This window comes from Rousettus aegyptiacus, unplaced genomic scaffold, assembly GCF_014176215.1.
Source record: "Rousettus aegyptiacus isolate mRouAeg1 unplaced genomic scaffold, mRouAeg1.p scaffold_m13_p_3, whole genome shotgun sequence".
In the NCBI taxonomy this organism is placed as follows: domain Eukaryota; kingdom Metazoa; phylum Chordata; class Mammalia; order Chiroptera; family Pteropodidae; genus Rousettus; species Rousettus aegyptiacus.
The window spans coordinates 106557002-106582789 of record NW_023416306.1 but is presented as its reverse complement, the minus strand read 5'-3'; the positions used below and the strand labels follow the sequence as shown (position 1 = coordinate 106582789).

The following is a 25788-nucleotide window of genomic DNA, read 5'->3' as shown; positions in this document are numbered from 1 at the left end:
AATTCCTCTAGCAGTATCAGTGGAGGTGTAGTTTTATTTGACTTTCAGTGACTTGGCATTTTATGACATATCCAACATGTCTTTACTTTGTTGCATAGCAATGGCTTCGTAGAGCTGAACTATAGCATTTATGCGAGTATTATCTTAAGTAAAGTCTGTACCTAAGCAAGTTATTTTACTAGTAAGAGAACAAAGTCAGGTAAATCAGAACTATCAAACATTCTAATATTAAAATGAGAATATACCTCTATAAGTATGAAAAATAAAAGAATGCAGAGTATGGTATGACAATCAATGGTTTCAATCATCTAGGAGAATTCTCTTCTAATGTTATTGAATAAAGATGTCTACTTTATGTAATTATCTATGCTTGTTTTAAGGGTCTTGAGTGAGTACTTATGTTCGGTGGACTCTCCGCTTCCGATGATCTTTGGAGAACTGCAGTTGAAGATCTCCGAAGAAGGTAACTTTACAATTTTGTTATTTAAGGGTGCATAATGTCACTCTAGTTGGTAAATATATAACCGAGGATCAATTTATTGTTCTTTGTGTGCTGAATTGGTAGTAAATAATATCTAATAAGGTCATTTTATAAGTCCAAATGACAATCTGTTCCTAGAAATTTTTCAGAGCACCCAGTCAAATGTCTTAGGTCATGCAAGGGCTGATTAAAGAAAAACAATCTGTGACTTTTGATAAAACGACTGAGTATCATTGATTTATTTTTTTAGTCGACTGTGTGAAAGATGAAAATATGTATGTTTTGGGACATTCTGAGTTCTATGGGCCTATTAGTGACCAGTTCATAATGAGACAACATATGACTTTGTGAGGGGAAGAATGCTGGGCTATGAGAGGTAAGGCTAAAAATATGTTATTCCATAGGAGTGTCTAATACAGTAATTCATTTCAGTTTTAATATTCCATTTGTTCTTTTCATTTTTTCAGAGGGCGAGGAGATGATAAGAAAAGTGAAGATTCTAGGTGAGGGCAAAACCTTACTTAACTGCCCCTGAGAAATTTCGTTCTCTATATAGAGATAATTTGAACTGGTATAGGTAGTAAACACAAAAATAAGTTTAATATTTAGCAACTGTGAGGGCCGTGGATTTCTAACAGGACAATGTTTCAACCCACAGAGAAAATAAAATACTATTTCTACTTATATCACGATCAACGGAGGGAATACGATTGTGTACAATCTTTTTGGAGATACTCAAATGTTTCCTTGGACAATATTCTAGTTTATATCCCACCTTTATAGGTTTTTATTGGTGCCAAGAAAAGCATGATCTGGCTCCACTGTCTGCCATCCTAGAAATATTCCTCCACCAGATGATATGTTCCTATTGTGATGTGTTGTTCCTGTAGTGTTTTAGCCAATGTTCATTGCAAATCATTGGGCTTCCAAAGGAAACCGCCTTGGCTTTAAAATATTTTTTTCTCCTAGACCAAACTAACCGATAATTCCTCGAGATTCTTTATTATATTGAAGGCCAAGTTTTCTCTTCCATGGATTTGTCTTTATGTTCTCAAAGAGTTGCTTGCATAAATTAAAAATACAGTCAGAAATCATATTTAGCATGACAGTTCACTGAAGTATTTTTTTCTAGTTTCTCCAGTGTCTTTCATAATATAAAATTCTACTTTTAGGACAAAACTTTATCTAAGTAGCTTGAAGACATCAACTAATTTATGTATTTGCTGTCCTTTTTTTAATAGGGATGTATGAGATACATGAGAGGGTTACAGAAAGGTTAGGATGGTTAATATAACCCCATTGTTATAATATTCAAAAGCTTTGAACTATAGTAAAACTTATGATCACCACTGCGTATGTATATAATTTAATATGCCAGAGAAAAATGCATGAGTTCTGCTACTTGAGTTAATTATGCTTCTGCTAAAGGATTGGAATTTATAAAGTTGTCTGGAATAGTTACTTCATTCCCTGCCTGGTATTGTCCCTTTCAATTTTTAATGTAAGACATTAAAAAATCTATTAAGGCAGAAGTAGATTATGTGGAATATGGACATTTTTTGAATGATAGAAGTACAATCATGAGATACTCTAATTGAGAGGAGTAACAGAATTGAACCATATAAAAACAAATTAATAATATTTTATCGTTATTCAATCAGCTGGTAGATAAAAGTTGGTTGTTTTTAGATAGGAGAACAATTGTATGGTATGTGGTACTATCAGATTTCTCAGTGATTCCAGGGCAAGATCAGAAGATACTTCAACCAATTTAGCTAAGGCTACAATTACTTTAAGACACAGAGGACACATCTTGGCTTCTGTATCAAAAGATCGGCAATGATAGGCAATAGGGCTTTATCGGTAGACACGTTATTGAGTAATATACCTAGGCTTGGCTTTCCTTTTATAGTCACACAAAGGTCTATTGCAATCAGTGATCTTTTGATTAGTGATCCTATGAAGGTCTATGAGGTCATCTAGAAATATTGCTTTCAGAGTTGGGCATACAGTATATAGAGGCTTGTTGGGGACCATTAAGGGTCTTAATTGAGGTAATGGGAAAAATGTAAGTTTAAAATATCAATAACATGATGATCAAACTCTGGTGTCTTCTATGTCCTTTCTGAGGAAAGCTGAGCTATCACTCTAAATAGAGAAGAGAAGGGGACCTCTGTGACAGGACTGCATGACTAAGGGCTTCATTTCAGTCTTCAGCAGAGAGAGATTAGTTGTTTTCCTGCTATTTGCACAAGGTAACTGAGCAGACATTAGTAGTGAGGAGGAATATTGCCTTAAAAATCAAGATTATAAGAACGACAGTGATTTTTTCATACACCTTAGTCTTCTTATCAGAAAGTGATTTATTTCTACCTTTGGTGAAACAACAGCATATATAGGCATAAGAATACATGATTTTTTCCATCTCATGTTGTTTCTATAATCCATTACATGTAGTATTTTTAAATAAGTGCCACTACCTAGTTCCATCACAGATGCAATGACTGATCATAGCAGTTGGTCAATCATCAGCTTTTTTTTTTTTCCAATATGCAATTTTACTCATGTTTATTTTCAGGTGTAATTATTTTTAAACTAAATGTTGGTTAGTGCAAAAGGAACTTTGCATTGAGTGAGACTCAACCAGTATATAGAAAATTTTGACGTGACTCCCACTAACTTGCTACACCAGGAAACCCATTTCCTGTTCCGAGGCAGCAGCAATGTAGCTCAGCATTTCTTCTGTCTCCCTGTCAGAGTCACCTTGTGTTGCAGAGCTCTGAAATTGAAAACGAACAAGATATTTTCCATCTAGTGAAATAACATGAACATGTTGCTCTCTAGACTTCTGGAGGTGGTCATGGCTTCGGTGTGGCTAGGTAGGGATGACCTCAGTGGGAATGAGCCTCCTGCGTGACCCAAGGAATGGGGGTCCAGACAGGGTCTTCTGGGTGCTGCGGGAAGGAAAGTTAGCAGAGAGAGAAAAAGAATTTTTTTTTTTTTTGTCTCACGGCACTTATTTCCAAATCTTCTGATTGTATCTTTTGTCTTTCAGGATCCAGTATTGCCCAGAAGGTAACTGAAGGCCATCGGGCAGTGTTAGTGCAGGAAAAGGGGGCCGTGACCCTGGACTGCAGATATGACAGCAGTTTTACAACCTATAGCTTATTTTGGTACAAACAACCCAGTGGTAGGGCAATGATTTTCCTTATTCGTCAGGACTCTTACAACAAGCAAAATGCCACAGAAGATCGCTACTCATTGAATTTTCAGAAAGCAAACAATTTCGCCAACCTTGTCATCTCAACTGCACAGCTGGAAGACTCTGCATTGTATTTCTGTGCCCTGAGTGAGCCCACAATGAGATGTTTGTAGGAGGAATGTGCACCAAAACCTTAGGGCTCTGCTTGATGCATCTACCTGGTGTAGGGACCATGGCCTGCACAGACAGGAAGTGGCGAGGGCTGTGGCAGCACAGATGTAAGTAATGTTAGAGAGAAAACACTCTAAGAAAATACCTCTCAAGTTCGTAAACCATGTCTAGAGTTATCGTTCTTCAAAAATGTCCTTATTCTTGAAAATCTTATTTATCGAAGACAAAGAACAGCCACAATGAACAATTTGCCATCTGGTCATAGATTGAGCTAGAAGAATTTACTGAGAATTTCAGAAACATCTGATGGAGAAATCAGTAAAAACTATGTGAATTGTTGGAATTTCAGATCAATTTGTTTAGTAAATTTTTATTCGATATCTATTATGTGGGTGAGGTAAAATTCTCTTTTACCCTCTTTGAGTTGGCGGGGTCTAAGAATTAAACTGACATAAGACACATTAACAGGAGAAAGCACTCAAATTTATTGAATTTTTACCTGTATGTAGAAGCCCTTATAAGAGAATGAAGATCTGAAGACTTACAGGCAGGAACATTTAAAACCCTTTAGATAAAGAAAAGATCAATTTGTGTAGAATTTACCAGATTAAATCATGTGAGCTCATTGACATGCACCTAGGGCTCAGTCGCTCTTATCTTTCTTAATGAGCAAGATGAAAATTAGTTTAAGAAAGTTTGCAGATTATAGTAGTGTTGTGTTGGGCCTGTGAGTCCCTCACCAATAAAAGCAGAGCTTATTTCCTGCCTTTAGGCAGTAAAAGAGAGCCTTTTCTGTGATTTCTGCCTTTAGTTCAAAGTCATTTTTATGTCAGAGATGAATATTTTTGGAGTGATATATTCTGATTTCTTTCAATTATATTACATCCATTGTTTTCAATAAGAAAAGTCATGAAATCTCTCTGCATGTTTCATCTTTTCGTATATTATACTGTTTTTTTACTTCTTAACAAATTGGTTTAATTTGTTTGTTTGCTGTAAGTCCATGGTACTCACATATATTTTCTATGGTGCCTACTATACAACAAACTGTGCTCAGAGCTCATTCTATCTTATTGACACTCTGGCATAAAAAGACTCCATTTCTATAACTCCGATTTAAGTTCCTCCAACTAATCTTATGCAAAAAATGATTAAAAAATTAGTGGGTTTTTGAGGGACTTGTGGGGGATCTCCCTGGTAGAGACACAAACTTCTTTATTTGGGCATAAATAGGCATCCTTTTGCTGCTAATATGAATCTCCGTCGCTGTAGTACATGAAATTCCTCTTTTCATTATGTTTCTACAAGCTTTATTTAGTCCTATTGATCTCTTTGTCTCATTTTAACCCAACCGGAGATGATAGTTTTACAGAAACTTGTATTCCCTGCATGGGTAAATTGTTCCTTACTATTACCTATTTCCAAAATGATTTTGGGTCATTATTACACATTTATTTTTTAAATTAAGTGATAAAAATTGTGTCCCACTTGATTGATGCTCAATATTCCTTCATTAAAAGAAACAAAGAAACAAGAGAAAAAATATTTAAAATTCAGAAAGTTGAAATCACCTTTAAAGATTGTCTTCACACTTAAAATCTCTGTTTTTCCATTTTTTAAATGCACGTAAATGTTGTTTTTTTTATATAAAAGACTGCATGTTTTTCATTATATTTTGAAGTTTACTCCTTTATCCCCACACATAATTAAACTTTTTTTATGTTCATTATTAGTGGCATTCCATGTATGAAATGGCTATTTAAAAAATCACATTAATAATGTTGCTAACGGTTTCTAACTTTCAAACTACAGATAATTTGCAACATATTCGTACTTACATTGACTACAAATTTTATTTTACAGAGCTAGCTAATTTTAATATAACACCTACTAAACTTGGCACAATAAAAATGATTCACTCTTGAGTAGAGATGTAAATATTAAATTAAAAAATTAAAAAATAAGAAAGTATATTAACAGAATAATGCAGCTTGATTTCTCAATAAAAGTTATTTATTCAATTCCATATATCTATTTATTTAAAAAAATGCATTGTGCGCCTAATGTGTGACAAACTTTTTGCTGAGAGCTCATTCCATTTAATAGCCTTATTAACATCTGAAACAGCTCAGTTTTTATAATATCAGTTTATCTGTCCCCTACCAATCTCATTCATAAAGTGATCAACTCTTGGTGACTATCAGAGGATATGGTGAAGGGGCCAAGTATGAATATTGTTTTTTTTTGCTCTTGTCTTCACATTACCACTCCTCCAGCAGCATTTAATTCCATCACGTGGCTCATTAATTGAGCCTGCTAGGCTCAATTAATGTTCCACAATCTCAAGTCTTTATTCTGTCCTATTTCCTCCTTTCATCTTGAACCCCATGTTCTAAGTGTCTTAAAATTTGATTGGTAATGCTTGATTGATAAGTGATCTTGAATAATTTCCTGTTATATTTGAATTTGGAAAGAAAATGTGTAAAGTAGAAGTCGTAAAGGGAAACCTGTTTTTAAAAGTTTTTAAAATTATTTTTAATTTTGGTAAAATGCACGTAACATCAAATTTACCATCTAATCATTTTAAATATATAGTTCAAAGGTGTTAGGTACATTCATATTATTGTAAAATTATCACCACTATCCATCTCTAGAACTCTTTTCAACTTGCAAAGCTGAAACACTGTACCCATTAAAAGAATAGCTCCCCACTTTTCTTTTCACCTCAAACCCTCGAAACCACCACTCTACTTTCTGTGTCTATGAATTTGATGAGTTTAGGTACCTTGTACAAGGGGAATGATACAGCAGTTGTTTTTTGTTGTGTGTGTGACAGGCTTATTATATTTAACAAGATGTCCCCAAGGTTTTTCTATGTTGTGCCATGTCATCAGAATTTCCATCCTTTTAAAGGCTGAATAATATTCCATTATATGTCATTACACATTTTGTTTATCCATTCATCTATTGATGGACACTTGAGTTACTTCTACCTTTTTGCTATTGTGAATAATGCTACTATAAACATATGTGTACAAATATCATAATATTTCAAGTTTAATCCAATTTTTTCAACTTTGAGGAACTCTATATCCAGAAGTAAATTGCTGGATAATATGGTAATTCTGTCTTCATTATTTTGAGGTGTTGCCATACTGTTTTCCACAGTGGTTGCCATTTTACCATCTTATCAACAGTGTAAAGGGTTCTAATTTCTTCACAATTTTGTAATTACTTGTCATTTTCTGTTTTGTTTTTGTCTTTGTTTTGTTTTGTTTTTTTGAAGTGGTAGCACATTGTGGCTTTGACTTGTATTTCCCTGCTAGTTAGTGTGTTAACATCTCTTCATGTACTTACTGGTCATTCGGATACCTTAGGAGGAACAGCTATTCGAGTCCTTTACCCATGTTTAAATTGAGTTGTTTTGTTGTTGTTGTTGAGTTGTGAAAGGTCTTTTATATTCTGGATATTGAACCTTTATCAGGTGTAAAGTTTGCAAGTATTTTTTTCTATCTGTAGGTGGTCTTTTCATTCTGTTGATTATATCCTTTGACGCACAGAAGGTTTAAATTTTGATGTTGTCAACTTTATCTTTTTTTTTTTTTTGTATCCAATGTCATGAAGAATTTCGTGTTTTCTTCTAAAAGTCTTTTCAGTTTATCTTTGTGATTAAGCCTTTTATCCATTTTGGGTCCAACTTCATTTTTTTATATAGATTTTCAGTTTTCCCAATACTGCTTTTTGAAAAGACTATCCCATCACCATTAAATGGGCTTGGGACTCTAGTTGAAATTCATCTGATCGTGTATGCAAGTATTCATTTCTAAGCTCTCTATTCTCTTTCATTGGTCTATATGTCTGCCTTTATGCCAACACAATGCTGTCTTGATTACTGTGGCTTTGTAATAAATTTTGTAGTCAAGACATGAAAAACCTCCAACTTAATTTTTTTCAATATTATTTTGGCTGCTTGGGATTTGTCTAGATGCCTTACAAATTATGGGATAGATTTTCCTATTTGTGCAAAAAATACCTTTGGGATTCTGGTAGGGATTAAAAGTGCAGATAGTCTTCAGTAGTATGGACTTATTATGTGTTCCATTTTATGAACAAATATGTCTTTACATTTATTTGTGTCTTCTTTGCTTTCAGCAATATTTGTAGTTTTTAGTGTATGTGTATTTAGCTCCCTTAGATTTTATTTTTAAAATATAATCATAAATGGAATTTTTAAAATTTCTTTTTCAGATTGTTCATTATTAATGTTAGAAGTGCAAATGAGTTTTGCTTTTTTTTTTTTTTTTTTTGATACCCTGCGTTTTTTCTGAATTCATTTATTAGTACCAGGGGAAATATTTTTGAGAGTGGAATTTTAGGTGCTGTGACAGTCGAGAAGGGTTTAGGATATTTGTCCTATGTACCTCAAGTATTAATGTAGCCCCCATATCTTTGGCATACCAAGGCGTATGAACTCCATAGCATAATAATTTTAAATATTTAATACATCAGTTCCCTTCACATTTTAATTTAACAGTTGAGACATGAAAGGGTGATCCTTCCTAGAATAATTATTCTATGATGGTGTGCTGAACAAGATGCATAATTTGCAACTGAATACTGATTTTTAAAGCAATGTTTGTTAGTAATGGAGAAGACTAAAGTAGGAGAAAATAAAGTATGCTCTATTTTTAACACGTTAACGTCAATTCTATACCAATAGGAATCCCCAGTTTGAGAGGTGGTGAAGAAAGAATCCTTATTCAGTGGAAACAACTCAATTGTGATAAGGCACAGCTGTGAAAACAGCCGTGGAACAGCTCAACAGAGTTATAGCTCAATTCTGAAACAGAGGGGTCGTGGAACAGCACTGCTCTGAGGGGGCTCTCCAGTGAGGTCCACTATGTCCTGCCCACTGTGTTCTGTGTTTCAACTCTAACTAGGAACATGCATTCTCTAGTCCTAGAGGGAAAGAGATAGTGCATTCTCTGAGGCACAATGTAGCTAACTTATATAGAAAGAAGTCCCAACCCTTGATCTCTGATTGGTCTATCCTCATGCAAATACGGACTCCAGATCCACACAGTTTGATTGGTTCAACAAGTACTTTTCTGGTGTTCAGAATGGAGACACTGTGATTGGTTGGTGAGGATGCTAATGAGGAAACAGCTGCGCAGGTCTGATTGGACAGGGACAGTCATAGTCCTATTGGTTGAAATACAATTCCAGGAACTTTTTTATAATAGTTGCCTCAGGCACAGAACACAGCATAGGAAGGCAGTTCAGTGTGAGAGGTAGGTAGTTTAGTGCAGGCTTTTCCGTGAAGTGCGGCTTGCATGAGAGGCCTCTTTTTAGAAATGGCTGCTAAGCTCTGTAGTTTAAATCTGAGCCCAGTTAGCCACCAGGAGCCCTTCTTGGCAGGTAAAATCTTTCTCAGGGTTCATATATAGTATAAAGACATAGTAAAAAAGTCTATCGCAGTGCATAAATCCATTAAATGAAAGATCTAACACTTAAGTCATTGGTCTCCGATTGATACATTTTCACTAAACTAAAATGAAATAACTTCAACATACAACTCAAGAAATTAGAAAACAAACAAGAAAATAAAATTTAAAAATGCAGATTGGAGAGATCAAAGATAAAAGAAGAAATTGATTGATCGAAGGAAAATGATGAAATCAGTGATACAACCACAATCTTATTTGCGAAAATACTAAAAGAATCCAGAAAAAAATCAGGAGGGAAAAATAGATGCATAAAACATGAAATACAATATAGTTAAGTTGATTTGATTTTAGGAATGTAATGATTACCTAGTATTTGTTTACCTAGTATTTGTTATTAATATAATTCTTCATATGAAATCTTAAATGACACTAACATGTTTTTAAGCCCGGTTTGAAGAATTGGAAAAAGAATTATTTTTTTTTTTGGTGGGGGGTGGGTTTCAAGACAATTCATTGTACCTGTTTAGTACACATGTATTTGTGCAAGCTTATCTGATTTTGGCAGCTTTTACAAATATTTGCATTCTTTTTCTCAATTTTATTAAACTTATAGACATGGCATGTGTTCCTTTTCTGTGGTCTCCTTAATGCATTTAGATTGTTTCTGTGAGGATAAGAGGAAAATGATGAGTCTCTTCAATTATATATATATGGAAGTCTTGGTTTCCACATTACCGTTCATGTATTTGTTTTTTATTGTGAGGTGCTCCAAGTTTTATTCTAGAAAGTGTTGGGCCAGTGAATGTGGTTAAAATTTATGGAATGTACAGTCTCTTCAGATCCTGGAGTGCATTTGAAAACTATTCTCATTTCTGTTCTTAACCTCTACAATCTTGTGAAGTAAAGCTACACGATTGTGATTGTGTGCAAGCCCAACAATTGTTTTAAAAAAATGTTATATAGAAACTACTTAGCTATAATCTCATGTATGGAAAACATTCATACTGGTAAATTTGAACAACTATGTTCTAGGTTCGTTTACCATGAGCATGTTACAAGGACCAGAGAAAGAGAGAGAATCACTGATCGTGAGTAAAGTTCCAACTTTCTGGTGGTTCACAAAAGCCTGGAAAGTGTGTTACCCTTACTGCAGTGCATTGCTTAAGTCAGGTGCCTAATAATTGGTCTGAAAGGAACACTCATGCCATTATTTGGTGATACACTCCTGAATTTAATTTGTGTATTTTTTAAAATATGTTTTTTTTACTTTTTATATCTTTTAATCAATGAGTCAAACCTGAAATTATGTATTTTTTCCTATAGTCTTAAATATTTCAAGGGCTTAAAAAGAAGCAATTTTGTTACCCTCTTTCTCAAAATTTTTCTAAAAAACCCCTATATTCTTAACAACAAAGATCAACAGTTTTGCTATTAGAGAAATCTGTGTTCAAATGTATTACCTCTGTTCTCTACTTGCTAAATGTTCATGAGATTTGTTTTGTTACTTGAAAAAGGCGGTATGTTTTCATTTGTTGTGAAAATTTTCAAAAATGTATTCAAAGAGATTGACAAGTAGCTGGGGATCAATTCTGTAGGAATTCAGTAACTTTAATTATGGTGTTTTCTGTCTAGGATTCATATTTTCACTTCCTTAATGCTTCTGAAGTTCAGGAATATTCGACTATTGATAAGATAGTGTGACTTTACCCCTAAAGGGCTTTTATTTTAAAAGAAAACATTGTTACTATTGATATAATTTAAGACTGAGGAAATATTGAATTTGAAGTAGCAGTAATTACTTAATCGAATACTTTTTTGAGAACCGGGCAAAAGAACATAGATAATAGAAGCTTCGCTTAACCCCTCTTGTGCCCACATCAAGTGGAGACAGAAACATGCGACAAACAGTAAGAAGAGTCGTTTCGGGGTCTAGATTAACACAGCCCTACAGCTAGAGAGGGAAATAAGAAATCACCCTACAATAGTTGGAGGTATAAGGGGATGAAGAAGTGAGTCTGCCCAGTCCCGCGAGGCTGAGTGTGACAGAGGCCATGGCAACTTCAGCTGTCAGCTACGGACATTCCCCTTAAAGGGGCCATGTCAGCAAGTGGACTATTGTGGTGACGGACCTGTTCGCTCTGAGCACCGGCGACAGGTTGGTTGCTTGGGGGATATCAGGGACTTACAAGGGGACACTGAGTTGTTAGAGTGAGGGCCGGAGGCGAGACTTTCTCCTGGGCAGAAGTGCTGGCAGTATCTATTGTTCCTCTGGTGAGCCCTCCCCACTCCCAGTGTGAAGACACAGTGCTGCCAAAGTTGAGATGTCATCAAACTGGATCACAGATGTCTCTGAGCCTAGAGGATTCCTTGAAACTCCACTTCCCCCAACTTGTGGCTCCACCCAAGCCACCTTCAGTTGTATCTTTCGTGAGTCCTCTTTCACTTGCTGAACAGCGCCAAGACTCACACTGGAGGCAGCTGATCTCAGTTTCTGCCATGGCCTCTTGAGGCAACTATCAGCGCAACATCTGTGTATTGCTTGCTGAATCTTAATAGGTAGCCCCAAGGGGCATAGGCTAGGGCTAAATTTGGCCTGCAGCTGAACCCCTCTCAGGACTGTGCCACCGGACCCCTACTACACAAAGTCATACTAATAAGACCAGGAGACTTAGGAGCTTTGATTTGTACGTAGAAAATGACACAGAAAGGCAGCCAAAATGGGAAGACAAAGAAGCAGAAACTATATGAAATAATAGAACATAGATCAAGGAAAAAATGGAGTCAAGCAATCTAACGAATGCGGAGTTCAAAAACTGGTTATAAAGATGCTCAATGAAATTAAGGGAAGTATAGATGAACTCAGTGAGAACTTTAACAAAGAGATAAAAATCATAGAAATGGAAATTAAAAAAGGGAGCCAGTCATAAATTAGGAATACATTATCTGAGATGAGTATATTAGAAACAACAGACTGGAGGAAGAAGAGAATTGATACAGAGGATGGAGAAGCCAAGGACACCCAATTGGAATGGCAAGAATAAAAGTAACCACGAATATAATAATAATATATTAAGGAGCTTATGGGACAAAATTAAGGGTAAGAACATCCATGTCCTAGGGGTACCTGAAGAGGGAGAACAAGAAGTTGAATATATATTTGAATCAATAATGATGGAAAACTTCCACAACCTGATGACACATGACCCTAGGAAACTCAGAGGGTCCTCCCAAAATATGAACTCAAAGAGACCCACATCAAGCACATCATAATTTAAATGTCAAAGGTTAAATGTCGTGAGAGAAAAGCAATTAGTTACCTACAAGGGAGCTCCCATAAGACTGGCAGCTGATATCTCAAAAGAAACTTTGCAGGAAGAAGGGCTGAGCATAAAATGTTCAAAGTGTTGGAAACCCAAGATGTACAACCACAAATACTTAATCCAGCAAAACTATCATTTAGAGTTGAAGGACAGGTAAAGAGCTTCACAGACAAAAATAAGCTAAAGAAATTCATCAACACCAAGCCAGTATTATAGGAATTGTTGGAGGGACTTCTTTAATAAGAAAAAACATGTATCAAAAACATGAATAAAGAATGGTAATAACTACATATCTCTCAACAGGTACCTCAAATGGAAAAGAATTAGGTGCTCCAACGAAAAGATAAGGAAGCTGAATGAATAAAAAAGCAAGACCCCTATATGTGTTGCCTACAAGAGACTCACTTCAGATTAAAAGACACACAGACTAAAAGGAAGGGGATGGAAAATGATATTGCCTTGATGGACTTAGAAGTTATTGTGCTGAATGAAGTATGTCAAATAAAGGCAAATACCACATGATTTCACGTACATGTGGAATCAAAAGAACAAAATAAACAACACAACGGAAACAGATTCATAGATACAGAGAATATTTTGCGGACTACTACATGGGAGAGGGCTTAGGGGAAGGTGAAAAAGGGATTAAGAAGTACAAATGGATAGATACAAAATAGCCATGGAAATATAAAGTGTATCATAATGAAAGTAGTCAAGAATGATGTAATAAATATGTAAGGGGAAAGTGGGATACTTGATTTAGTGGGGTGACCACTATGAGTTACATAGATCTCTAATCACTATGCTGTACAACATAAACTAGCATATTATTGTATGTCAACTATAATTGAAGAAAAACTCATTGAATTATACAATGTAAATATGAGCAACTAGTTGTATTTCAATAAAGCTGGGTGAAAAAAAGGTTTTTTAATTTTGTTTAATTAAACAAATATTTAGTAAGCACATAATAAAAGTCAGTCACTGTTCTATTTGTTGGGTTAGAGTATTGAAGAACACAAAACCATTCAATAATGACTCTACTTCTCAGTCCTTGCCCTCATTTCAACCCAAAAGTCTTTTCTCACATTCAGGGATTATAGGTTCATCCACAATGTGTACCTAAAATATAAAAGAATGTATTAAAATGTACAAATTGTTATTTTCTCAGAACAGAACTCCATTGTGTTAAATAAGTCAGGTGGTGGCCTAAGAGCAAAATAGATCTAAAAGTTATGACACCTGCACTTCAGATTTCCAAGGTCCACGAGAAGATTGACCTGCGCCTGCTAAGTAAAGTCAGAGATGAGAACCCGGTGATACTGTGGGAGGAGCCTAAGGAACACGCCTCCCATTGCAGTCCCCATCCACCAGGGGGTGCAGCTTCCTTAACACAAACACCTTTCCTGTCTGAAACGCAGACTTCCTTTTATCATTTCACTGTGACTTCCACATTTCTTCTTATTAAAAATCAAGGACATCGTTTAGGTGACACTCTAGGATGAACTCTTCTCCAGGCTTAGTGACTGTGGTCTTCTTGGTGCTTGGTGAGTAACATGAATCTTAAAATATGGATTCTTTCTTCTGTTAGGTCAGCAAAATTGTTAACCATAATTTTACTGAAGAACTTTAAGTCCAAGGTGACACAAATCTCTTTTGTTTTTCACCAGGACAAACCCGTGGAGCCTCAGTGTCCCAGATGGGAGGCCAAGTGACCCTGTCAGAAGGGGCGTCCCTGAATGTGAGCTGTACTTATTCAGCCTCAGGGTACCCTGCTCTTTTCTGGTATGTTCAATATCCTGGAGAAGGTCCTCAGCTCCTTCTGAAAGCCCAAAGGGCCAATGAGAAAGGAAGAGAGAAAGGTTTTGAAGCCACATACCACCAAGAAGCAAATTCCTTCCACTTGGAGAAAGCCTTCGTGCAAGAGTCAGATTCGGCTATGTACTACTGTGCTCTGAGTGACACAGTGACAGAAACTGCAGGGGGAGCTGAGCACAAACTGAGCAGAACAAGGGGCCTGGCTGCTGAATATCTCTGACTGACTCACTGTGGTAGATTTTATTATTTAAGGTTAAATACAGGATACCTTTCATAAAAATTTTCCATTCATTTAGGTCTTCTCTAAATAGCACCTTGTATGGAGGAACAGAAGGAAATTTTTGTTCTGTTCCATTAAAATTCATACTCTACCTTGCATTTTGAATGAAGCTATTGCTCATGATTATATAACATTATTCACAGTTTGGGGCAGGGTGCAGAAACCTTGCAGGACTACTCAAAAAGACTCTTCTCTGTTGTAGCCAGAGACAAATATTTCTGGCACCCAAACCTGAAGTTTAAAGAATGTGATTGATTGCAACGCCAATCAAATTTCAATCTGCACTGTCCTTTATGTTAATAGAAGGATATTGATAGAAAGGGCTGGGAACCTGGTCAGGGAAGTAGAAATGCATGGCAGGAGAGTTGACTTATATTTTAGAAGATGTTTCAGTAAGGATATGTGTCAGTAGTTACATTTAGGATAAGCCATTCGTTTTGATATGAAAAATGAAAGCATCTCAAGAATCGACTCACATGTGGTTATATTTCATGAATCTGAAGTCTGATATTCTCTCAGAATCTGTACCCTTTCAATACTCTGCAGACTATAAGACACATAGCATTGAAATAGATTTTTAAAAGCATGACAGATTTTTCAATGTAAATCAAAGCAATCTATGAATCATTGTTTTCTATTATTGAAATATTAATAACTCATGAAAGATATTCCTCTGTTTCCTTATCACTGAGATTTAATCCTTTATTTTTCTCCCAGTCATCTTGAGTGAGGGAAGATTTTTATTTTGACTGTTGGTCCTGAACATTCTCTGGTTATACGAAGGTCAGAGGAATAGCAAGACCAGCTTAGAGGAGCAGTCTGAGACAACAGGCACTGGAAATATCAAATGATCTTGACTTATATGTTCCTTTTACATTAGTCACATTGACACCATTTCACTCAGTTTTTCTCCATAACAGACAAAGGATGATGGCAGATTTAGCTAAGAAAGGAGTATATATATATATATATATATATATATATATATATATTTGTTTGTTTAAAAGAGTGAATAATCATCCATGTTCATAGCAGCATTATTCACAGTGGCCAGGACATGGAAGCAACTGAAGTGTCCTATGATAGGTGATTGGATAAAGAAGCCGTGGTACATATACACAACATAATATTACTCACCAGAAGAAGAGACGAAATACTGCCAATTACAACAACATGGATGGACCTTGAAATAATCATACTAAGCAAAATAAGCCAGACAGAAAAGGTTGCTAATCACATGCTATCACTTATATGTGGGATATAAACAAAAAGCAACAGATAAACTGTAGAGACAAACAGAGACTCATGGACATATAGTTTAATGGTTACCAGATGGTAGGAGGTTGAAAAGGGGAGGTAGATGAGTTAAAGGGGGTAAATATGTGGAGAACATTAAACCAGCAAGTTCTGTATCTATGGATGTGACCACAAGGTGGTAGTGCTCCTCTCCTGTTGCCGAATATGGGGATTCTGAATGAGTCATCAGTGGCAAAAGCAGAGCCTTTCTCCTATTGGTTGAGTAGAGAGTATGAGAAACCTTTGTTTGTTAGAGAAAAGAAAGGATATTTCGATGATAGGAGAATCTCCTCTTTCTCTAGATTGCAGGTCCACAGTGGATCCTAAGTAAGAAGAATGCTGAAGACATTTATTGGAGTTTTATTTTTTTTCTTGTGGCTGCAGATGGACTGTGAGTTAAAGGTTTATTGGAAACAGAATATTTTAGTGTATGTTCTTTAAAAGCCAAGACTGGCATTATTTGGGTTTCCTCTAGTTCCTGTAGAACAGGAAAATTCTGAAGCATAATGGTCTGGAAACACTTCTTTTTCTGACTTTTCTTTCCACATAGGGGTCATCCGAGGAGAAAAAGTGGATCAGCATCCTTCTACCCTGAGTGTCCAGGAGGGAGACAGCTCTGTTATCACCTGTACTTATTCAGACAGTGCCTTAATCTACTTTCTTTGGTATAAACAAGAAGCTGGAAAAGGTCCTCAGTTCATTATAGATATTCGTTCAAATAAGGACGAAAAAAAAGATGGAAGAGTCACTGTTACACTGACGAAGGCGGAGAAACAGCTCTCCCTGCGAATCGAAGCCACCCAGCCTGGAGACTCAGCTGTCTACTTCTGTGCAGCGAGTCCACAGTGCTTCCCAGGCACCTGCAAGCTGTGCGCAAACCTGCGAGTGGAGCAGCGCCCCCTTCTTTGAAGGGACAGACCTCCAAGCACAGCATTTGTCAGACAGTGTTTGTCTGCAAATAGAAATCAATGTGTTGTCTATTAAAAACATATAGTAAGTAGGTTAGGTTCAAGATGACCCAGATAGGGTCATTGGCGGGATGAGAAAAGTGAACATTTTGTCTTATGACTACTGTTTAGTGGATTCTTGAAAAAAGTTAATAATGCTTTATTTTGAAATTTAGGCTTTGAAGAAGACTTGACATTTATTATTCAGACTCCAGACTCCTCTCCTATAAAAAACCGCTTCGCATCAACATTATAATCTTTATAAGAAATAAGCTTTTAAACTTGATTTTGAAAAATTAATTATTATTTTCTGATTATAAAACATTATATGTCAAATATAGAAAATGTATACAGTATGAAGAAATATAATCTATTATTTTTTACCAAATTCTATATTATCTGTTCACTTTCTCTCACATAGAATATAGAAGGCAGAATTTTGTATTATTCACTGCTATAGCTGTAGTACTAAGCAGAAACTTTTTCATTCAGTTGATTATCAATAGATGTTTATTAAAGAGAAAAAGAAAGGGGAGTTCTGCGATTCAATTGTAATTTTAATCGAAGGTTTGTGATATAGTTAAATTTATAAATTTATCTGTGAAGAGAAAATCTTCCTACTGTGTATTTTATTATTGTTTTAGAATGTATTATTTCTTTTCATTTATATACTTTTCTTTCTGGATAAAGCTTCATTGCTTTAAGATGATTAAATTTATTTTTAGACTTAAAATTTGTTGTTACCATTATGATTGAAATCTTTCTTTCTGGGTAATATTGAGAATTTTTTTTTAGTTTATGCTAAATCATTTAAAAATTTGTAGCTTTGAGGCATTTTACTATAAAAAGCTGGTATTCATATACAGGAAGCAATAGAGACTTAAAGTTCATCGTGCATTTAGTTCATTTCCTAGCTTGACCTTCTAATAAATCTTTAGCTGCTATATAAGGAGATGGTCCTTCGTCTGGGTGATTTTAAACCTTAATTAGCCAATGAGTATCTCTTGTTTTTCCTTTATTGGCAGTAGGACTTACAGCTAGTGTTAATGCTGCTTCTTGTTTTATCATTTTAGATTCAAACCCACCTCTGTGATAACTACCACAGAAGGCCCTCTTCGAGTGTACTAGGCTTTGTACTCAGGCAGCAAAGAGTTAGCGAAAAGGTTTAGTAAGCCTTACAGATTTTGGCAGTCTTTGGAAAGCTTGTTTTACTTGAGGCTCCATGTGCTCCATGGTTTACAAGACATAGAGGCCTGCAAATCCTGTGGCAGCGACAGTCAGTCAACTATTATCACTGTCCCGCCGGCCATGTCTAAGCTAGGTTCCCCTGCCTCCACCCAGAGCACAGTTCTTCCCAGCCCAGAGCCCGCGGTTACCAACTCCATGCCTCTCCCAGAAAGCAATGCAGACACCAGTCAGGAAATTTATATATGTACTTATCAGCTGCCTTCCTGTTAGTAGCGGGTGGCACAAAGGCATTGGAGTGATGGCTGATTTAAAGATAGCTTGTTACGGATCTCCCTCCCTAATCTTAGTGTTTTGGGTAAATTAAATATTACTAACCACAACCTTCTTCCAGTGCTGAGAGGGGCTCTTTGTGTACATCTGTGAAGGCTCACTCTGTTTTACGTTTAGTAAATCTCTTTGGGTGACATTGTTTACTAAAATTATTTTGGTTTCAACAGTACAATTTGATCACACATCATCTGTATTATAATAAATAATGTATGATACACTACATTGTGTGTTCACCCCCCAAAGTCAGGTCTTTGTTGGTTACGTTATATTTCAGCCTCTTTACTATCTTCTGACTCCCCCAATCCCTTTTTCCCTCTGGTAACCACCCTACTGTTGCCTGTGTCTATGAGCTTCTGTTTTTGTTTTTTTTTTTATTGATTTCATTTTATATCCCACATATGAATGAAATCGTGTAGTTCTCGAATTTTCCATCTAGCTTATTTTGCATAGTATGATATTCTCAAGATCCATCTATGTTATTGCAAATGGCAGAATTTCATCTTTTCTTATGATTGAGCACTATTCCATTGTGTGTGTGTGTGTGTGTACATATATTACCACATCTTCTTAATCCAATCATTCGTCAAAAGACACTGAGGTTGTTTTCATGTCTTGGCCGCCATGAATAATACTGCAATAAACAGAGAGATACGGATATATCATTATGAATATATGTTTTAAAATTTGGGGGGTAGATTCCCAGAAGAGGTACTGCAGGGTCATTTCATAACTATATTCTTAAGTTTAGGGGAACCTCCATATGCTTTCTATAGTGGCTGTACCAATTTATATCCCAACAGCAGTGTTTGGGGGTCCTTTTTCCCTGCAATCTCACAAATACTTGTTATTCCTCATCTTGTTAATAGTAGCCATTCTTAAAGGTGTTATGTGTGGCCAAAGCTCACTTTTGTTGCCCTCTGTGTGCACTAGTAGCCAGCCAGTGGATGGATGGTGTGTGAGTGAGATGCGAAGCCTTCGGGGTGCCTTTGTGCAGCTGAGGGGATCTACTGCAGCTCATGGGCAACTTTCTGATGAACTCTGTGCAATGATTAGTAGGACTCCTGCCCCTTTAATGCCCACTGAGAGCCCTGGCTGCTGTTCTCACAGGTGTTCTCCTCTTACCCATTGGGCAGCACAGCTCAGTATTCTGGATGGAACAAGAAAGAGGTGGGTATCTTTGGCAGTGTCCCCCAGTGTCCTGGGGAGTCAGGTGCTCATTCGCATGCTGTCGCTTTTCATGAGAAGATACCAATTGGCATCAATCTGGGCTGTGTGGTGGGGAAGAGTGACTAGGGTAGAGTGAGATTGTTCCCCTTATTCTTTCCAGTGTTTCCACTCTCAGATATTTTTGCTCCCACAGTGCACTTCTCCCACAGTGTAACTTCTCTGCTGGACTCCTGGACACTCTGTTTGATGTAATATTGCGAATGTTGTTATTTTTTGGGATGAGGATAAAGATGGCAGAAAATTCTTGTGTTGCTATTTTGAGTTCGGTGATTTTAATTTGTATTTTAAAATAATCATGTAAAAAAATTGCCTATAATTTTGAATTTGAATATATGATATAGATCATGTTACAGTCACATGATCATGATATAGAACAGTTCCATTGCTCCCCAAAATATCCTTTTGTTGTCCTGTTGTAATTATGCACTAGCCCATTCCTAAGTCCTTGCAAACATTGTCTGTTCTATATTTTTATCTTTTTAAGAGTGTCACATAAATGGAACCATACAACAGATAACCTTTTGAGATGTTTGAAACTCGGTGAGACGAAGCTCATGCCTCTGGGCACGTGCATGATTTCTACCCCCGCCAAGACTCTCAGTTCTTTCTGCCCTTGTGGTTTTGAACTGTTAAGTAAATTTTATTGTCGTAGTTCATCATTTCAAATGTTTGAGTTCCTACTGAAGAAAATTCTCTGTAGCGGTATCAGTAGGGGTGTAGTTATTATTTGCCTTTTCCAGGACTAGGCATTGAATGACATATCTAAGAATTCTTTACTTTTTTGTACTAGCCATGGCTTTGTAGAGCTGAACTATATAACATTACTGTGGATATTATCTCACGTAAAGGGTGTACCTAAGCAAATTACTTTATTAGTAAGAGAACAAAGTTAGTTAAATCAGAAATGTCAAACATTCAAGTATTAAACTGAGGCTATACTTCTACAAGTATGAAAAATAAAAGAATGCAAATGAGAGTATGACAATCAGTGGTTCTGATCATCCTGCAAAATACTCTTCTAATGGTATTCAATAAAGATGAATACTTTATGTAATTATATGCTTGTTTCGAAAATCTCGAGTGAATATTCCTGTTTGATGGACCGTCTGCTTCTGATGTCTGGAGAACTGTAGCCGAAGAAATCTAAGGTAAGAAAGTGTTAAATTCTTGTCATTTAAGGATGCATGATGTCATTCTAGTTGGTAAACATGCAACCCATGTTCATTTTCTTGTACTTTATCTGCTGAACTGGTAGTAAATAGTACCTAATAAGGTCATTTTACAGGTCTGAATGACCATCTCTCTCTGCAATATTTTTTAGAGTACCCAGTGAAATGTCTTGGGTTATGCGAAGGGCTGATTAAGAAGAGCAACCCGTGGCTTTTGATAAAAGGGCTAAGTATAATTGGTTTATTTTTCTAGTTGAGAGAGTGAAAGATTCAAAGATGTATGTTTGGGGACATTCTGAATTCCATGGGCCTTTCAGTGACCAGCTCATAATGAGATAACATATGACTTTGTGAGGGGAAGAATGCAGGGCCATGAGAGGTAAGGCTAAAAATGTGGTAGTCCATAAGAGTGTCTGATACGGAAATTTATTTCAGTTTTAACATTCCATTTGTTCTTTCCAGTTTTCATAGAATAGGAGATCATAAGAACATGAAGTTTCTGGATGAGGGCAAAACCATACCTCACTGCTCCCAAGAAATTTGTTTTTCTACATAGAGATAAATTAAACTGGCACAGATAGCAAACCCAAAATTTAGTTGGTTTTTAGCTACTGTGAGGGCCATGAACTTTTGAGATGGGAGCGCTTCAACCACATAAAAAATAAAATACTATTCTTAGCACATACTCGCAACCCATGGAAGAAATGCAATTCATTAGATCATTTGGAGATACTCATGCGTTTCCTAAAGACTGTATTCCGGTTCATATCTCACCTTTGCAGTTTTTAATGGGATTTTGTTGGTTCCAAGAGTGGCATGTACTGGCCACATTCTCTGCCATCCTAGAAATTTCCCCACTAGACAACACATCCTTAATGTGATACGTTGTCTCTGGAGTGTTCTAGCTAATGTTCATTGGAAATCATTTGGAAGGAAACTGTCCTGGCTTTAAAATATCTTGTTCTCATAGATCAAAGAAATCAGTAATTCCTTGAGATTTTTTTATCATATTGTGGGCCAAGTTTTCCCCCCATGGATTTGTATTTATGTTCTCAAAGAGTTGCTTGCATGAGGACTTGAGTCAGAAAAGCATGTTTAGTATAACAATATGCTCAAATATTTTTTCTTATTTTCTCCAGTGTCTCTTATATGCAAGATTTTGTTTTTTATGACAAGAATTTCTCTGAATCGCATGAAGACATCAATTCATGTATTTTTTTGTCCATTTTTAATATGGCTATATGAGATACAAAAGAAGGTTACAGAAAGGTTAAGATGGTTTAAAGAAAACCCTTATTGTTATCATAGTAGGTGAAAGCTTTTGACTACATTAAAACTAATGACCCACCACTGTATGTACTTCTAATTTAACATTTCCAGGAGAAATTCACTTGAACTAGTTGTGCTTATGCTAAATGATCGAAATGTATAAAGTTGTCTGGAGTAGTTACTGCATAATCAGCCTGGTATTGTCCCTTTTAATTTTTAATGTAAGACAATAAACCTATTAAGGCGGAAGTTGGTAGGAGAGTGCCCAAATGATTATTCTGAATATGGACATTTTTTGAATGACGGAAGTACAATCATGAGATACTTTGAGAAGTGTAACAGAATTGAATCATATGAAGACAAATTAATAATATTTTATAGTTATTCAACCAACTGGGAGATAAAAGTTGGGTGTTTTCAGATAGAAGAACAATTTGTATGGTAGGTGGTGCCATCAGATATCTTGGTGATTCCTCTGCAAAATTTGAAGTTGCTTCAACCAGTTTAGTTGAGGCTACAATTACTTTGACCAATTTAGCTGAGGCTACAATTACTTTGAGGCTACAATTACTTTTGGGTACTGTATCAAGAGACCAACAATGATAGACAATGGGGCTTTGTTGGTAAGCACATTGTTGAGTAATATCCCTAGGCATGGTTTTCCTTTTATAGCCATACACAACAGTCTATTGCAATCAGTGATCTTTTGTTAAGCAATCCTATGGAGTTGTGTGGGGTCAACTAAGAAATATTGCCTTTAGAGCTAAGCATACAGGATATAGAGGATTGTTGGGGCCCATTTAGGGTTCTAATTGAGGTAATGGGGAAAATGTGAGTTTAAAATTGAATTCTGGAGTCTTATCTGGCCTTTCTGAGGAGAGCCCAGCCAGTACCCTACTTAGAGAAGAGAAGGGAACCACTGTGACAGGACTGCATGCCTGAGTTATTTATTTCAGTCTTCAGCAGAGGGAGATTGGTTTTTTTTTTCCTGCTATTTGCACAAGGTAATAGAGCAGACGTCAGTAGTGAGGAGGAATATTGCCTTAAATTCAAGATCACAAGAACTACAGTGATTTTTTCAAACCCCTTAGCCTTCTTATCAGAAAGTGCTTTATTTTTACCTTAGGTGAAACAACAGCATATATAGGCATGAGGATACATGATTTTTCCATCTTACATTGTTTCTATAATCCTTTACATGTAGCATTTTTAAATAAGTGCCACTGCCCAGTTGCATCATAGATGCAATGACTGATCATAGCAGTTGGTCAATCATCAGCTTTTTTTTTTTTTCGATATACAATCTTACTCATATTTCTTTTCAGATGAAATTGTTTTTAAACGAAGTGTTGGCTAATGCAAAAGGAACTTTGCATTGGGTGAAACACTCGGCCAGTATATAGAAAATTTTGACGTGATTCTCACTAATTTGCTACACCAGGAAATCTCTATTTCCTGTTCTGGGGCAGCTGCAACACAGAGCCAGCATTTCTTCTCTCTCCCCATCAGAGTCACCTTGTGTTGCAGAGCTTTGAAACTGAAAACAAAACAAAACAAAACAAAACAAAATAAACCAAGATATTTTCCATCTAGTGAAAGAACATGAACTTGTTGCTCTCCAGACTTGTTGAGGTGATCATGGCTTCAGTGTGGCTAGATAGAGATGGCCCAAGTGGGAATGGGCCTCCTGTGTGACCCAAGGAATGGGGCTCCAGGCAATGTCTTCTGGGTACCTTGGGAAGGAAAGGTAGCAGGGTCTAAAAAAGATCCTTTTTTTTTTTTTTTGGTCTCAGACCACGTATCCCCAAACGTTGTGATTGAGCCTTTTTTCTTACAGGATCCAGTATTGCCCAGAAGGTAACTCAAGGCCATCGGGCAATGTTAGCACAGGGGAAAGAGGCCGTGACACTGGACTGCAGATATGACACCAGTGATAGTACCTATAGTTTATTCTGGTACAAGCAGCTCAGCAGTGGGGCGATGATTTTACTTATTCGTCAGGACTCTTACAACAAGCAAAATGTCACAGAAGGTCACTACTCATCAAATTTTCAGAAAGCGAAGAACTCAATCAACCTTGTCATCTCAGCTGCACAGCTGGAAGACTCTGCATTGTATTTCTGTGCCCTGAGAGAGTCCACACTGAGAGGTGTGTAGGAGGGAAGTGTACCAACGCCCCAGGCCTCTGCCCGATGCATCCACCTGCTGTAGAGACCAAGGTTGGGAATTGCCATCACAGACAGGAAGTGGCTAGGGCTGTGGCAGCCCAGATGTAGGTAGAGTTAGAGAGAAAATACTCTAAGAAAATACCTCTCTAGGTTCATAAACCATGTCTAGAATTATCATTCTTCAAAAACATTCTTATTTGAAAATTTGGTTTGAAATCATTTATTAAGGATAATGAACAGCCACAATTAACAATTTTCCATTAAGTGATATATTGAGCTAGAAGAATTTATGGAGAAATTCAGAAACCTCTGATGGAGAAATCAGTGAAAACTATGTGAATTGTTGGAATTTCAGATGAATTTGTTTAGTAAATTTTTATTTTTATATATTATGTGCATGAAGTAAAATTCTTCTTTACCCTCTTTGAGTTGGCTGGATCTAAGAATTAAACTGGCATAAGACACATTAACAGGAGAAAAGCATTCAAATTTATTGAATTGTTACCTGTATGTAGAAGCCTTCACAAGCAAATGAAGATCTGAAGACTTACAGGGCAGAAACTTTTAAAAACCTTTAGATAAAGAAACAATCAATTTGTGTAGAATTTACCAGACCAAGTCACGTGGGTTCGTGGAAGTGCACCAAGCTCAGTCGCTCTTATCTTTCTTAATGAGCAAGATGAAAATTAGTTTAAGAAAGTTTGCAGATTGTGGTGCTGTGTCTGGATTGTGAGTCCCTCTCCAATAAAAGCAGAACTTATGTCCTGCCTTTAGGCAGTAAAAGAGAGCCTTTTCTGTGATTTCTGCCTTTAGTTCAAAGTAATTTTTATGTCAGAGATGAATATTTTTGGGTGAGAAATTTTATATATGTGGCCATTATTTTCAGTAAGGAAAGTCATGAAATCTCTCTATGAGTTTACTCTTTTTGTATATCATACTGTTTTTTGGTTTTTTTTTTTTACTTCTTAATGAATTGGTTTAATTTAGGTTTGTTTTCTGTGAGTCAATAGTACTCAATTTTATTTTCTAAGGTGCCTACTATATGACAAACTGCTCAGAGCTCATTCCATCTTATTGACACTGGCATAAATGGACTCAATTTCCATAACTCAGATTTACCTTCCTCCAAATAATCTTATGCAAAAAATGATCAAATATTAGTGGGATTTGAGCGACTTGTGGGGGATCTTCCTGGTAGAAACACAAACCTCTTCATTTGTCCATAATTAGGCATCCTTTTGCTCCTAATATGTATCTCCACCACATTAATACATCGAATTTCTCTTTTCATTATATTTTTGCAAGCTTTATTTCCATTAATCTCTTTGAGTCATTTTATGCAAACCTGAGATGATAGTTTTACAGAAACTTGTATTCCCTGTGAGGGTAAATTGTTCCTCACTGTAACTGCTTCTCCTTACCCATCTTCCCCTCCATTTGGGTAATTATACTTTTATATTTTAATTTAAATGATA

At 36.3% G+C, this 25788-nt stretch overlaps 3 gene segments (V, D, J or C); all 3 read left to right on the top strand.

Annotated features, from left to right (window-relative positions):
• Nucleotides 1-423: 423 nt before the first annotated feature.
• Nucleotides 424-3856, top strand: LOC107506176. The segment is given in 2 exon segments: nt 424-463; nt 3537-3856. Coding segments are annotated over 2 exon segments (360 nt in total).
• A 10138-nt stretch (nt 3857-13994) lies between these two features.
• Nucleotides 13995-15661, top strand: LOC107506564. The segment is given in 2 exon segments: nt 13995-14168; nt 14292-15661. Coding segments are annotated over 2 exon segments (414 nt in total).
• Nucleotides 15662-16032: 371 nt separating this feature from the next.
• On the top strand, nt 16033-17574 carry LOC107506563. The segment is given in 2 exon segments: nt 16033-16406; nt 16566-17574. Coding segments are annotated over 2 exon segments (414 nt in total).
• Nucleotides 17575-25788: the final 8214 nt, after the last annotated feature.